General features: G+C 42.2%; 1 protein-coding gene across 4 annotated transcripts in view; it reads left to right on the forward strand.

The window, feature by feature from the left end:
- TFAP2A (transcription factor AP-2 alpha) overlaps positions 1-15,564 on the forward strand; it is a 29,325-nt gene extending 13,761 nt beyond the window's left edge. For all 4 annotated transcript variants that reach the window (XM_083747343.1, XM_083747341.1, XM_083747342.1 and 1 more), the window contains 5 exons: positions 1,600-1,651; positions 4,620-4,851; positions 7,059-7,177; positions 11,619-11,760; positions 13,731-15,564. In XM_083747343.1, coding sequence (XP_083603469.1) covers positions 1,600-1,651; positions 4,620-4,851; positions 7,059-7,177; positions 11,619-11,760; positions 13,731-14,019 — 834 coding nt within the window. In that variant the 3' untranslated portion in view covers positions 14,020-15,564. The remainder of the gene's footprint in view (positions 1-1,599; positions 1,652-4,619; positions 4,852-7,058; positions 7,178-11,618; positions 11,761-13,730) is intronic.
- The last annotated feature ends 1,150 nt before the right edge of the window (positions 15,565-16,714 follow it).

Genomic DNA, 16,714 nt, shown 5'->3' on the forward strand with positions numbered 1-16,714 from the left:
TTAACCTTTCCTAGGAGCGAGTCCTCGGTTCTGAAGACATGCTAAGTCGAGGGCGAGAATTATTTAAGCATAAATATCTCGGCGGGATTTTAAAACCTAACAGTCGGTGGCTTGCGTGGACTCCATATAGGTAGAGGAATCAGACAAATAAAAACGTTACGCCCCACTACATTTACTTTATGGGTTTGGGGCCTCCTGCTTGAAGGGATCATATTTCCCTATATAGTTAAAAAAAAAAAGACCCCCAAAGAAAACTGCAGCGTTAGTCATTTCTGAACATTTCTCAATTTAATTATGCTCAAATCCAGAAGCACTTTAGGCAAGTTACAAATGAGAGCATTGAGTACAATAAAACCCGTAATAAAGCAACTTCGTACCATCCACCCGGAATCATTGAGATCAGGCACAATTAACAGGAGCATAAATCCAAGGCAGAATGGAAAATGTTAGGCTCGGTATTATTGCTGGACAGAGACAGAGAAGGAAGGGGGAAAAGGGGGTTTGGGGGTATCTCTGCGCGGCTGTGTTTTGAACGGCGGCCGGTCGCCTGCAATTTTTGCAACGCGGCCGCGAAATGTTCTATATCTCAGCAGCGCTAGTGCTAATTTGTAAACACAGACAGACACATTAGATTGACTGTCAGGTTGGGAATTAGAAAACATGATTTTCATTTTACTTTCTAATCACGTTTCGAAGTCGAGGGCGCGCCTCGCGGGCACGCGGGCACACACACGCGCGCGCAAATCCATCTGTAGGAGAATTAAAAAGGCATCAGCCGAATCTGCTAGTGGACAATAGAGCCGCGAGCGAGGCTTCATGTTCTTGGGTTATTCAGCTAATATAAAGCTGGCTTCCTTTCCCCTCCAGTTCGTTTCCCCCTAAAAAATGTCCTCACCTCTGTGCCTCCTTCCCAAACGGATTATTCTGCTTCTTCTCCCTGGTTTCCATTGTATTTTCCCCTCTGTTCTCTGTGCCCAGTAGTGGCACAAAATTACCATTCTGAAATCTCCAAATCACCTTTAATCACTTTTTTTTTTAATACTGGAAGACTAAGACACTAGTCCTGTGCACATTTCCTGGGGACACAATTGCAACTTACTTCCGAGTAAACATGCATAAGATTCCGTTGCGTGGCTGCAAATAGACGCCCATATTTGTAGCCAGCGGGTGTTACTTGCGAGTAAATATGTTCAGCGTTCCCCTGCACAGGCTGCAATCGTGTGCATGCGTTTTTGGAAGTAAGTTGTATTGAAACCGATGCGGCTTTACTGTCGAGTAAACGTAGCGAAAAGACTGAGCTATTAATTGTAAGATTCCAACAGCCCAGCCAAATGCCCCATCCCGATTAGACCTGGGGGCTATGGTTAAAATATTGCCCCCCCTTTGTTAAATCCTTGCACTATAATGCATCGAAATGAAACATTTCCGCACTGCATATATATCCATATCTGTTTGTGTGTTTTGGATCCAAGTACCGTAAGGCAGAAACATTAGAAAAAGAAATAAAGAAAGAGGAAGAAAGAAAGAAAAGCAGCTTCGTAACATGTTTCTTTTGGTATGTTTAAATATTCACATCCTTGTGTATCCCTTTTGTTGCAGCACGTAGAGGACCCGGGTATTAACATCCCAGATCAAACTGTAATTAAGAAAGGTAAGCCATTTCCTTTAACATTCCAGGCATGTCCTCACAAGCTCGGTGCTGTTGCGGAGAGAACTTGATAAAGCCATTGTTCCCCTCCCCTCCTCACCCCCTTCCATGTAATTCACAACAGGCTTTTGAAAGTGGACAACGACATGGACAGTCCTGGTTGCAAACCACCTTTCACGCGAGCCCAAACGCGGCGCCGTGATTTTTGAATGTGTGCGATTATATTATCTCTCTCGAACGGATCCAGGTTTTAATTCTTCCTAATAATCCCATTCGCGGTTAGGAACTGACTTCGAATTTCTACAGTGAAATTATCTCTCTTGACCAGAACCCCGCACCAACCCTTTCCAGACCCTAGTCTCTCTGTCTCTCCCACCCCCAACCCCCACGGCGGACTTCAGGTTTATGAGATTGTTCTGAATTGTTTATATCAGTAGGCTTTGTTGTAGCAAGCGAGCTAAGGATATGGGAAGGGGGCTTTGGTGTTGTCTCCGCGGCGGTGGCTTCCGCTTGTTTCTGGACTAGTCCCTTCTGGGTTGTTGTTGCTGCTACTGGTTCTTAATGGTGTGCTGTCGTTGGGTGTCTAGAAGACAGAGTGCTCTCATTCCCAGCCCCTTTCAAATGACTTTGCAAGGGGTTTCATGGGCTCGGGCTTTCTTTTTCTTGATTTCTCAGTGCTGGCAAGGGAGCGAAACGATGGGCTCCCCTTTTGGGTACTGCTCGGAAGACTGCTGTTGGAGAGTGAAGCTCTCTCCGGGTTGAGCGCTTGGCTATTATTCGCTGGGAAAGGGGCGCGTGTTTGCCTTCGCTCTAGCGGAGTGTCTGGGTATTTTAGGCACCGCCAGGGTCTGATGCTCTACAAAGCTTTGGAAACCTCAGTACCGCCACAGTGAAAGCTAAAGTTTCACCCACACCCACCCCCCTCAATCTGGGGAGCTTTTGTCACGTCAAATTAGATGTGCAAGGAATAAATCTTAAAGAGATGCTCTTTCCGAGTCGACATGATAATTGGCTCTTTTATTAGTAATCTCAAGAGTTCGTTTAACTCCTATTGTCTCTATTAGCCTCCCCAGAGCTATTAATGTCACAAGTGATCTATCCAAAACCTAGATATCCCCCCCCCCTCGCTCCACCCTTTAACATTTGGATTAGGCCCACTAAAGTGAGGATGTGAAACGGGGGTGGGATTGGGAACGAGGGGAAGAAGCAGATGATGACAAAAGAGTAAATATTTATAGTGTAACCGGCCTGGAACGTGAGCACAGCGCCCATCGCATGCAAAGGCGGCTGCCCTTATTTTTTCCACTTATGCTTAGCCAAGTTGGGAAACGAAAAATAAGGCTTGCTGAGTTTTGTGCTGGTCCTGGATATCTCCTAACAAAGCCCTAGATCTTTCTGTCTCTTAAGGGGAAAGATATGAAGGCGGCAGTAGGGAGGTGGTTTGTTTTTGTTTTTTCCCCATTTTGAGAAGCAGCTCTTTAAGGATCTAGGCGTGCTTCTTCTTCTTTTAAACAAAGCGCTCCACTGTCATGTTCTTTTGACGATAGAAACCGCCTCCCTTGTTTCACGCTTCCCAGTGTGAAAAGTTGCACGCAGAGAGGCTGCGACACTCGGCCCAGTTTATTTGAAACACTTGGAGACAGTGTGTGTTGGGGAAGCGGGGAGGCTACTCTAGAACAATGGCACGCTTAGATCTTCCAGAACCGGCTAAGGTGCATTGTTTGAACGTCTCGCTTTTAACTCTAAAAGGATGAATGTAACATCTCTCTCTCTCTGTGATATAGCGAGTATGGTAAGTGTTCATCAGGCTACCAGCTTGAGAACATTAATTTGGCTCCAAGTTCCAGCGAGATCCATAGGACTTAGATGCCCCTGGAACCGTTTAGCAGATGAGAGGCAATTCCCCGTAAGCTCCGCCCCCTCCTCACCGCTTGACACAACCCCCGCTTCTGATTGGCCTTTTCCCCGAAGGGGGCGGGCGGAGAACAAACCAGCCCAGACGCTCGCCTTGTTGGTGTCCCTGCCTCATGCCAGCTCCTTTAAAGAAGCTTAATTCAGTTCAAGGCATAGTCAATATACATCGGGATGCATCAGGCTTTTAAGCCAGAGATTGCAAGCCCCTTGAGCTTTCACCTCCCCACAATGTCTCCCCGCCCCCAGAAACAAAACAAAACAAAACAAACGTGGCGTGCTCTGTAAATAACATCTTGGCTTGAGTCAGGTGGTGCAGCTGCTTGTTTGCCTGTTTATTCGGTGGCATTTCAGAGCAGGCGGCGGAGTCTGGGCTTTCAGGCCTTCGTGTCGTCGTCCCCCATTCCCTCTCTCTCCTCGCATAGGAGCCAATAAAATATCTGAGATGGGCCTGGCCATTCAAATGGTGTGCATGTGCCGTGTCCTGTGATCGATTATGTGGGGGGTGGGAGCTAACCTGCCCCAGCTCCCCCGAGTATTTTATTCGAGTTGGCACCCCTCCTGCCTCCTCCTGTGCAACGTGCGGGAAGGAAGGGAGAAAACTGCTTCTCTCAGCCTTCGGCCTTCAAAGTAAAAAAAAGCGAGGGGGTAGGAGGAAGTGGTGCTTGGAGCTGGGGGGGGGGGAGAAAGAAAGAAGCAGCCGCCAGTCAGCCAGCCAGCCAGCCGCCCCCGGGGGTTTTCCAGCGTCCCTTGGCGCGGAGGACAGTGCCCGAGGGGCCCCCGCTTCTTGCCCGCCATAGTGGTCGACTAAGCGCCCCCCTCCTTTTCATCCCTGTCGTCTTCCATCTGCCGCCACCTTTCCTGGCTTGTCGTTGTCGTCTTCTTCCCCACCACGAAGTTTATCCCGAGGCAGCTCCTCTCCCTCCCAGGCGCCCCTCCCCCTCAGGCTGCTGGCAGCTGCTAATCCCCTCAGCATTTGTGCACTAACGCGGCTCTCCCTCCCCTCGCCCTCCCCTCTTCCTCTCCTACCCAACCCGCCCCCCCTTCCCGGACTCTGCAGGCCCCGTGTCCCTGTCCAAGTCTAACGCCAACGCCGTCTCCTCCATCCCCATCAACAAGGACACGCTCTTCGGCGGCGTGGTGAACCCCAACGAAGTCTTCTGCTCGGTGCCCGGGCGCCTGTCCCTCCTCAGCTCCACCTCCAAGTACAAGGTCACGGTGGCGGAAGTGCAGAGGCGCCTGTCCCCGCCGGAGTGCCTCAACGCGTCTCTGCTGGGCGGAGTGCTTCGGAGGTGAGGCAGCCCGAGTCGCGGGAAACGAAGCAGGGTGGTGGGGCGGGATCTCTTTTTGGAGGGAAGGGAGCCCATTGGAAGGGACCGTGCGCGCGACTTGAGGTGGTAGCGCCCCGTCCAATCACTTGCTCGCCAAAGGGCGCCACTCCTCCACAGTTCTGCCGGTGCTTAATTCCCAAGCCCCGAGGCACCATTGCTCAGTGTGCATCCTCCTAGGCTAGAAACCTAGGCAGATCCTCCACGGTGCCTTGGGTTAGTCAGGAGGGAAGGGGAAACTGCTCTTGCTTGTGTTGTCAATGATGCTCCACACGCTTCAGGGTCACATTCAAGAAGAGACCAGAGCAGGTGCTGCCAACCTGGTCGTTTTAAGCCAAGCTCTACAATTATTTCAATAAAATAATCGAAATAAATATTTATTTATTTTTTAAAATTGTCCAGTAGCACCTTAGAGACCAACTAAGTTTGTTCTGGGTATAAGCTTTCAAACAAACTTGGTCTCTAAGGTGCTACTGGACAATTTTTAAATTTTAAATTTTTATTTTGAGTGCATCAGACCAGCAATGCTACCTACCTGAAACAGTAAAATCATGTCAGCCTAGTTTGCCTTAATGGCCTATGGCTTCATTTCAGGATAAGCTAAGTATCTTTCATAATAAGGATACTGTATAATAGATTTTTGGAGGGAAATGTATATATTTATCTTTCACTTGTTTATTTCCCTCCTTTCTTCCAACATGGAACCCAAGCTGGCATATATGTGGTTCCCAGGCAGTCTCTCCATCCAGCCACTTACCAGACCCAGACTTGCGTAGTTTCATCAAGGTGGTGGCCTCACCTGATTTCTGACAATTGCAGACGAGATATTACTCACGTGTTAAGTGGTTTTGTTCTCACCTCAGTGCTACCGCAAAGCCCAGTGCCTCTTGTGTTAATATTTGTTCTGGGTTCACAATTGTAAAAAGTTATCCCTTTTGTGTGGATATGTTGTTACATGGGGCACGAGAAGGCAGTAGTTAACCTCAGAACACACCAGCTCTGCAGAATATTTTGAGATCAGAATCTAAGTTCAGTAGTGACCTGAGTGTCTTTAATGAGAGGACATCACTTGCTTTCAAGCCGTTGAACCTGGAAAATGTGTTGAGCAAGTAACTATTCTTCAGCCTTAGTTTGGGGCCTTGAAAAACAACAACACCCCTCTGCAAAATGAACCACCCATCTCACAGGGTTGTTAATAATGAGATCATGTTACACAGCATCCTGTAAACTGCAGATAGAAATGTGCTTACTGAAAGTGCAGAGATGACCTTAAATATGAAAAAAAAACATTAATTATATCTGCTGTTATCATTGTGGTTGTTGTTGTATGTAGCATGTGCCATAATCACACAACACTGCCACACAATGCCAATGCATCCAGTCAGCAGCCTCAGCAAGGAGCACTGTCCCCTCATCATAGCAGGGCATGCATCTCAGCAAAACATCTTGAAAGCTTACACACACCAGCTGAGGGCACTGCCAGCATTGCTTTGCTGAGTAATGCTGCAACAAGCGAGTAATGCTAAGCTACAATACAATAAGGGATATTAAAAAGATTTGATCCAAGTCGCCTGCTACAGGGATACAATGAAGTATTTTCTTTTTAAAAGAAAACCACACCGGAACAGGGACAAAATAGCAGGTATCATTCCAACTTCATATTTTGAGCAAACTGAGTGCAGTTTCCATAATGGAAGGCAAATGAACACACTTGACAGTTGTGAATTAGGCTGGTTAACAATGCAAATGGGGTTGGCTTAAGCAAGTCCCCATTGGATTGCAAATGTGTGAAAGCACTAACAGTGGTTATGACTTTGGTCAAGACCATGATAAGGTAAGGGCCACCTGGTGCCTGTTTATGGTTTGTAGTAGACACTGTGAGAACGTAAAGGGCTTAATTTTAGCTGTTCTATCTCCCTGGTTATTTCAGACACAAGGAAATATTTCAGGGCATTTCCCTGTTTTGCATTTCATTGTCCCTTTCATAGCATGTCTTCCACACCTAGCATTTCCTGAAATGGAACGCCACTATATCACTTATAATAAGGATTTGTAAAATAGCTTTGGAGGAAAATATTTGAAAGCATTGCAATACGAACTGCTAATATGAATTGCAATATGAACTCCAAATCATGTGTTAAGTGTTGTTGTTTTTTTAATGTGTGGAACAGGGCGAAATCAAAAAATGGAGGGAGATCTTTGAGAGAAAAACTGGACAAAATAGGATTAAATTTGCCAGCCGGGAGACGTAAGGCTGCTAATGTTACCCTGCTGACATCACTAGTGGAAGGTAAGTGATGGCTTTGGATTTGGCGAGGAGAAGGGCATTCTTTGGGAAATGTGTATTTTTATCGTTTGCTTTTACCACTGAACAAAACCAGAACCTTTTGGAGGCCTGTGCTGAAATGTTTATGGGCATTGTTTAATTTAAATCATTATGTCTGAGGAAAATGCTCATTTTGACCTTTTTGCTTTGTACTTTTTCAAAAGGTGAATTGAAGCTGTCAGCCCAGTCCAGAAACCATTTATCTCAAAATATTTGGAAGCCGGCTCTGTTGAAATCTGGGCTTAAATCCCTGTAATGTGGTTAGGTTCTGGGTTGCCAGACCTCATTGAAGTGAATGAAACTAAGTTGGTTATAAATTCTGAAAGTTCAGTTTAACTGGGTTGTTCACTTGCATTAAAAAAGTAGGGCTGAAAATATTAATTAAGCATAATTAATGAATTAATTTATTAATCACTGATTGACATGGTGGATTTTAATTGGATTTTGCATCAGTGCAGTCCCCAGTGAAAGGGGCATGGTAGTGATGTGTACAATCATTGTACACATCTTAATTCAGACAACAGGGACTGGGGGTTGTGACGGTTTTATAAACAAGAAATGACTTAGCTGGACTTCTTAGTCAAAAGAAGTTTATTTTCGGGAGAAGTGAAACTTAGTGTTTATTAATGAACTGATTAATTGTGCTACTATAGGTAACTAGATTCCAATTCACCAGTCAATATGGGTAGAACTTTTTTTTTAAAATTGATATGTAAAACTGTAGTCCAGTTGCATTTAAACCTGTTTAGGTCATTCACATCAATTGAATGAAGGCTGCTCTCCAAATAGACTTCTCTCTAAATATGTTATAAATGAATTAACAGATCGCAATGACAGTACCATCCTATGAAAGTCTACTCAGAAGTAAAACACACTGAGTTCAATGAGACATACCGTACTCCTGGTTTGATTGCAGCCTAAATGTGTTTAGGATCTGGGTGTAAATTTGTTAAAAGCCAAATATGTTAACTTAAGTGCATTGTAGGTCTGTATGTAATCTTCAAATCAGGTTGAATTCGAACATTCCTGTTTGGTTAGCTTGTGAATCCAGATGACAATCAGGCACAAATAATACTCATTGCAATACTGAGAGAAAAGTGTATTACTGTTGAAGCCTGTGGTTCTGTTCTGTTAGTTCTGCAGAAATGAATGGGCCTAAATAAGTTCAAAATGACTCTTAATTGTGCAAGAGCTTTGTGTGTAAAATGAGACCCATGCTGCTTTGCGGCTTATATGAGTAGCTGCTTGCAGAAAGAACATTATAATGAATTCAAAATGTTAATACGTTGCAATAATTGTTGACCACTTCCAATCTCAAAAAGCCCCATCACCAGTGAAGGCCTTATAAATGTAACAAATATAAAGCTGGACAGAATACTTATTTATTAGAGTTTATATTCAGCCTTTCTTCCAAAGAGGTCAAGGTGGCTTATCTGTTTTCCCCAGCCTCATTTTATCTTCAAAAAACCCCTGTGAGATTGAGCCAACCTCTCTCAAATTTAGGTCCCCAGATGTTCTTGAACTACAACTCCCATCATGCTGGCTAGGAATGATGGGAGTTGTAGTCTGACAACATCTGGGGACCCGAGGTTGAGAAAGGCTGGGTAAGGTCACCCCATGAGCTTTATGAGTGCGAGGGAAATTGAACTAGGGTCTCATTGGACCTAGTCCAGCAATCGGACCCCTGTACCACAACAGCTGTAATACATATATCAGGGGTAGCACTAGACTACCAGTAACATCTTGGCCTATTAATCTGTGGGATGTGATTACTGTTCATGATTAAATAGCGCATTAAAAGTATTCTAGCAGGCCGCCTCTCACATTCTATATGAATGGCCTACGTTGAAAGAGTGTATGGCAGTGTTACACTTCGCTAGGAAGACCCCGATTTTTGCCGGTTGCTGCACCAAGAATACCACCACACCAACAAATTCCAGCCTCAAACAAATTTTCCAATTTCTGTGAAGTTGGGTAGAAAAAAGAAACTTGTTTAGAAATTAGGCCAGACCCTTCTTTGTTTTCATTTGGCAATTTATTTATGTGCTGCGTTGATGCAGTCTAACAGGTCTATCTGAGCAGACCATCTTTCAATGCAGATCTTCAGCCTTCCCCCTTTCATTCTCAGTTCATCACTAGGCAGCTTTAAATGCTAGGTGCTGCAGCCACCCGAAAAGAAGTAAGCCTCTGCTGCTTCAAACTGCATACCAGTAAATAATTTAAGTTGTTCTGACATCTGCATTTGAGAAATGCATGACCATTACTTCCTGAATTAGTTTTGGAATCCTTGACCTAAGTCATGATTTAATGGTGTCCTGAAAGCTTCGCAGCCAGCCACTGAACTCCGCCTTTGTTCCCAATTGCTGCATATTATGGGGGGAACATTCTTTGATATCTTTTCCAATTGTAAAAAGGGGGAGGAAGGACATACTATTCTAACATTAATGAGAGTGCAAGGGCTAGGAAGCTTCATTTAGCCAAATGCCTTATAATGTGGAAAGAAACATATTGGTCCAGCTTTAAGTGGGGTTAGTTTGCCACAGCTGTTGACACAAGGAAGTTGATATGGGGTTGATACTCATGCAACCTTTCTTCTCCAGTGTTTAATTCTCGAGGTCTTTAACCCCGATTTCAATAACTGTAGAGTGTTTTTTAAGCTTTTCTTGACCCCTGGTTAGCTTTGGTTTTGCTTAGAAATAGCCTAATAGTTTTCTTTGCTTTGTGGCCTGCTTTAAAAAATATTGAACGGTTCAAAGATGTAAAGCTGGAGTATTTTAAGAATGCCAGCCACAACTGAAAGAGTATCAAGGAGATTTTCATTTGTCGTTTGTAACTAAAGTATATTTCCATGGCATAAGTAACTGATGCGTAACCAAGCAAAGCAAAACAAAGTTTACAAGCAGCTGAAGGGAAAAAAAGAATTCAATGTATACTGAAGAAAATAATAAAATGGGAAACATACAAAAAGAATTGGCAGGGGCAACTGGCCAGTGCTAATGCTATTGCTATTGCGATGTTAAGTAATATGTAAAAGGTTTAATAGGATCTATTTGCTGACCTCATACTTTTCTTTATAAAGGTTTTATAAAAAATAACAATTAGCTAGGGTTTGATCCACTTATATTAGAGAAAAAACAAAGGAGTAAAGGCTAATGCTCAGATAAACTGATAATAGTGGGCAATTTTTTCCCCTTTGAGAGATAATATACAGTTGTTTTGGCTGTGAGTCCCTGTGCGATGAGGCAGTTTTTAAAGTACTGTTATTGTTTATGATCCGCTCCATTTTATGGAAACAAGCTCACTGGACTGAGGCTTTGAAGCTCTAATTGGCGCATGCGTTCTTCCGGACCTAAAGCTAATGGCAGGAAGCCCTGCAGTAAAAACCAACTGGTTCAGGAAATTAAAACCAAAGATTTGAAAATCAACAAAACAGACAGACTCAGCAGAATGACCCTAAAATTCTTATGGTTAATCGTTTGAAGGGAGGGGGGAAGGGAAGGGTGGATAATTATATGCGATCAAGTTAAATTTTAAACACTTAACTGTTTAATGCAATCCATTTAGGGGAGCTCTAGAATTAATGGTGATCAATAATCAATATTAATCTCTAGTGTGTGATAAGAAATAAGAAGAGTTAGCATATCTTAAACATATGCTTTTGCCCAGGCATGTATATATATATTTTCTTCCTGTATATAAGGCGTGAATGGATCTCCTTAAGTGTACAAACACAAGCTCATTATTCACTTTGCAGAAAATAAGTATTCCAGATAAATTTTGTGTATTTTAAAATAAAATATATTGTGGTACGATTTAACACTGAAAGAGTTTAGTGGATTAATAAGCAGTTTAACCAAGGTGTTTATTAATCACAGTCCCCTCCCACAGCAAATTTTAACAAACTTTAATATGATCTGTTGCCCGTGAAGAGACAATGTTCAGTGTTAATGTTCATTATGTAAACAATGCCCGTTGCTTGATTTTAAAACAAGGTTTTAAAAAGCTGTGTTCTCCTAATGCAGCTAATGAGGAACTGATCATTTCCTGCAGGAAATGCTTACAAAATATTTCTTGTGCTGAAATCTTACATTTATAACAATCACGTGTTCTGATTAATCTTACACCAGGGTTTTCATAGTACTTTCTTTAAACCAGCTTTTTTTTTTACTTACAAATTATACATTTGCAGATTTTTTAGTAGTTTGGGGTCTTCATTGTCTGGAGTGTATGTTAAAAGTCCAAATGTGCAATTATACACCTAGGGAAGTCAACTAGAAAGCTCCCATTGATTGTAATGGAGTGGGCTAGCTGCTCAACCATGTTACTAAGTTCTCCTTCTCAGCCCTGCTTGAGCTTTGTGTATTGATTAGCTTTGTCTTCCCACTCCACCTACCCCTCATTTCAGGAGAAGCCGTTCATCTAGCAAGAGATTTTGGTTATGTCTGTGAAACAGAATTTCCTGCCAAAGCAGTAGCTGAATTTCTCAACCGACAACATTCCGATCCAAATGAGCAAGTCACAAGAAAAAACATGCTTCTAGCTACAAAGTAAGATATTTACCTTTGTGGAGTATCACTGAGCTGTAAGGAAGGCTTTCCATTGCTTGCTTGCTTGTTCTGATATTGTGTGATTATTAGTTTTCACATTTATTAATTGTGGGTGATAGCTTTCACCATGCATACAAGATTCACATTGTATAATTAACTTTATAAAACATGCATTCATTCAAGAGTATATTATTACTGTCCAAACCAAGTTTGTGTAGATGACTGAGAAGGACCCTTCCACATACCCACCCCCCCCCGAGATTGTGATGTCTGCAAAGTGATGGTTAGATCTGAGCTTATAAATTCAAAGAGGAAGGATATTCCATTTTTTAGCAGTGAAGTAAAAATGGCTCGTTAAGTCTGTAAGCCTCTGCACACTTACCTTGAAAAAGCCCCGCTGAACACAGTGGGACTTATTCCCAAGTAAACATACATAGGATATCAGAATTCTGTGTTCACTTACTTGGGAGTAAATAGGATTGATCTCAGTGGAACTTGAGATACCCAAAACACGTATAAGATCAGACAGACTGCATACTAGATCTTAAGAACTGGCAACATTTCCCTACCCTTTTCCTATTTTGTCCATTGATATTTGAACCTGCAAACTGCAAAACTGCCAATGGGGGTTATTTTAGCAGAAGGATATGTGTTTGTAAGTCTAGTGGATAAGAAAACCAACTAGACTTCCAGGTTGGGTGGGGTGGGGGGAGGAAGAGAGAGAAGCCCCGGCTGTTGTGCATGATGTGTTTGCTGGAAATTAAAAGCCTTGTTTAGCACTCCTTAATTACCGGTGGCGATGTCACCAAAGGGCACTGCGCCAGAGGGCACCCACCAGCTGAAGTTGGAGGTAGTTTATGCCTGGGAGATATTTAACACTGGCCTTTAGAGAGCCAAGTGTTTCAATATGCCACTTATTTTTCTGCTGTATTCCCCTCCACCCCAAACAATTGGCTCAGATACTGTTCTGAATGTGAGTTCTGCTCAGGACCCTCCACATTTCAACTCCAGGGAAAGTAGGTCTTACTTCTGTCAAAGGGGAGGTCCTTGGGTTGATAGGCCTAGCAGGACGTTCAAAGGAGCCCATCTCTTTAAAATCTTACTAGGGTGTAAGTGTTATTGCAGTCACTTCAACTTACTTCCAACAAATAATGGCTTTTAAAATCATGCTATAAGCTAACAGCTGACTTGAACTTGGGTATGGTGTTTTTAAAAATGGTTGAAAGGGATGTATTTTGTGTGGGGGGCGGCGGGGGGAGGAACATGTAGAGAGGAAGTGAAAGAGAAATTGTGCAGTGAAGGGGTGTGCCTGTGTGGTTTCTGCTGTATTTAGCGTGTGTATGAAGATGCACATCTGTTTATGAAAGTGAGGAGTTGTGTTAAAGGGAGAGAGACCTGTCTTGTGTGTGAGAGAGAGGTCTTGTGTGTCTGAAGTCAACCTGAGTGCCTGCAAGTGGAGGAATAAATGCTAGATAGGTTACATCTGATAGTTGTAGGGAGAGTAGGGTTGAGATTACTTTATTTATTAATAGCATTTGTATGGTGCTTTTGTAAGGTTTTGTGGGTGGCTCAGTAAGATTATTGAGACAGTGTGTTCTTGACAATGTTGTTGTTGTTAGTTAATGTAAACAGGAACCAAATATTGTTCTTAGAAGGAAATAAAGGCACAGCCCCCTCCTTCAGGCAGACTGCCTAGGAGACTAGCAGAAACACAAAGGAAAGCTGGCCGAGAATGTGTGGGTTGCATACAAAAAAAAGAGGTTTCTTCAGTTTAAAAATGCATAGATGTGTTAGAAAGCAGAAAGGAAAATATTGCTCCTGGAAAAGAAATGTGCACATGGAGGTGTGTGTGTGTGTTTGTGTCCGCTGATCTCTGAAGGCATTGACTGACTCCTTGGCTTGGCTGCTTGCTGACAAGGCTGGCTCATTTTCCTCCTCTTCTCCTTCTCTCTGCTCCATTTGTGCTGCAGACAGATCTGCAAGGAGTTCACCGACCTGCTGGCTCAGGACCGATCTCCTCTGGGGAACTCTCGGCCCACCCCCATCCTGGAGCCGGGCATCCAGAGCTGCCTGACCCATTTCAACCTCATCTCGCACGGCTTCGGCAGCCCTGCTGTGTGCGCTGCAGTCACTGCCCTGCAGAACTATCTCACCGAGGCGCTCAAGGCCATGGACAAAATGTACCTCAGCAACAACCCGAACAGCCACACAGACAACAGCACCAAAAGCGGCGACAAAGAGGAGAAGCACAGAAAATGAGGATTTTTTTTGCTTCTCCAAACCCCCCTGTCCAACCAGCCAGCCTGGCTCTCGCTGCATTTTCCTTTCGGTCTCTCCCTCCTTCCCTCATCAGCCCCAAGGCTACAGCAGCAGAAGCTCAGAGATCTTCTACCCCACGTAGTAGGACTGGAAACCCACGGCCCTCCCCGCCCCCAATCTCCTCCCTCCCTTTCTCCCTCCTGTACTTCCCAGTTCATTCTCAGTTGCTGCCCAGTCTGGAGCCTAGGAAGATGAACAAGGCAATGGAGCCAGCCTAGGATTTTTATTTTTTATTTCTGGTCGACTCAGTTTGTGTGGACTTTCCATTTTTTTTAAAAAAAAAGCAAAAACAAACAAAAACGATGAAAAATTCAAAAAAACTAAACAAATAGAACTTTTTTCTAAAAAAAAGGACAAAGTGTGAGTGAGTGAGAGAGAGAGAACTAAAACAAACAATAAATAAACAATTAAGTAAATGTGGAGAAAACAAATGAGTTTCATCGGACTGAATCACCATCTTCCCTTACATAAACTTCCGTTTAAGATTGTAGCCATATTTAAAAGAGAGAGAGCGAGAGAGAGACAAAAAGGATGATGATGACATTTTATCAGTATTGTGAATAAACTTGAACACAAACCACATGCAGTTCCATGTCATGTCTTCAGTTGTAGAACTTTTCTCCTGCCCAAGGTAAAGCGACCAATTTGAACTTTCTTATGGTAACACCAACCCACAGTTGTTCTATAAGGGGATCAGTGTTCATGTATGTATATATTTATTTATGTGTAATTTAATGGGAATTGTAAATATGGTGAGTCTGTTTGAAACTTTTTTTTTATTTATCTGGTGATCTCGTTTGCCTCTTGTTTAGTGGGTTTTTAAATCTTTCCCCCTCCTTAGTTCCATCACTGTGGTTCATGGTTACTTATTTAGAAATAAAAAAAAAAGGGAGGGGGAAGCTTTTTTGGAGGGAGGGGGTGGAATTTTTCTGGGATTCATCACTTCAGCCCTGTTGTAGCATGTTTTTTAAAAGGAAACAATAAAGCAGCTAAACAAATAAAATAATCTGGATTTAAAAAATATATATTATTAGTATGACCTTTAGTTTCTAATGGATAAAAGCGGAAAAGGACCCCTAACCACCACCTGAAATGATGTTCAGTCTCCTTCAGGACAGATTTTTTCAAGTATTAGTAGTTTCTAACAACCCCTTATGTGTTGTGGCTTAAAAAGAAGGGGAAAAAAATAAACAAAAAGTTTATATCCCGTGTTCTTCTACTGAAAGCATCATCAGAGCAATAAATTGATATTGTCTATTTAGATAAAGGATTTAGGGATCTTCACCCCCCCTTCATTTTGAGTTGGTTTTTTTTATTCAAAGAACTTCCATACATTTGGGACCACCTGGTATCCTCTATTTCCACCATCCATATTGGAAGCAGTTATAGTTGTATTGTATTGAGTTGTGCTGGCAGTAGTTTCCATGCCTGTCAATGTATCATAGTCCTTTGTTGCCCAGATAAATAAATATTTGATACGCTTTATGTCGATTTTTTTTTATTCAGTGGCTGTCTTTACCCAGGCGTATTTTTGTTCTTGGCAGTATTTTTTATTCAGTATGGTTACAGTAATTGAGTTTAACTCTCCCTTGACAATTGCTCCTTGCAATAAGCAGCTGAACCCATTGTTTCCCTCAAGTATAATAAAAACTTACTTTCAAGTTGGAGTTCAGAGCAGGGTATCATTTAGATATTCCACTGAGTCTGTATTCAGACAAATTACACAATAAAACACAATGTACTCTTTTGGATAAAAAAAAAATTGTACTGTTAAAGAAATGGCATACTTTTCTTTAACTGAAAGGTACTTTTATTTTTTAAAAAATAAAGTTTTATTTTATTTATTTGATCTTTAGGTTTTTATTCCTGCTTCATAATTAAGGATCAGTATTACTTATCATAAATGTCTGACATAATCTTAATTTGCATTGCCTTTTAATCTCTATTAGCCAGTTGGGGAGGAAGGGGAAAGCATATACCTGGTTAAGGATAATTGCAAGTGTACACATGCAAATGCTTGCACACAACTTTTAAATAATGGATTTAATGTGTGACTATAGTATATAATGGTATAAAGGTATACTGAAGCAATACCTATTGTTCATATTTTATAATAATTGTGTTTCAGTATATATATATATATATATATATATATATATATATATATATATATATATCTATCTATCTGATGTACATATTTATTCATAGATTTCAGCATATTTTTTCATTGTTTTGGATGAGGGAGGATGTGAAATGCATGGCATCCCAGTAATAAATGTTCTAAATTATTATCAGTGCAAAGTAAATATTGGATATAGAATATTCTCATATTGTGCAGATCTCAGCTCCAGTCAGAATAGGTATTCAGTGGAAACAGATACTTGCTTGTTTTTAACCAACTTAAATGGTCTCAGAATGTAGACTTGTGGAAAAAACGCAGTTAGCCTCATTGTTTCAGCTTCATTGTGGTGTTTTGTGGTGCAGGGTTGTCTATGCAAAGATGGCTTTGATAGAACAGAAGTGGAGGTGGGGCCCCTCTCCAGGGCTGTCCTTAAGATGTTCTCCCTGTGGTAACTTTGAAAAAAAAAACAAAACAGCAAAACAATTTGCTTATAGTGCTTATTTGGAATGCTAA

Source organism: Podarcis gaigeae (genome assembly GCF_964106915.1).
Source record: "Podarcis gaigeae genome assembly, chromosome: 7".
In the NCBI taxonomy this organism is placed as follows: domain Eukaryota; kingdom Metazoa; phylum Chordata; class Lepidosauria; order Squamata; family Lacertidae; genus Podarcis; species Podarcis gaigeae.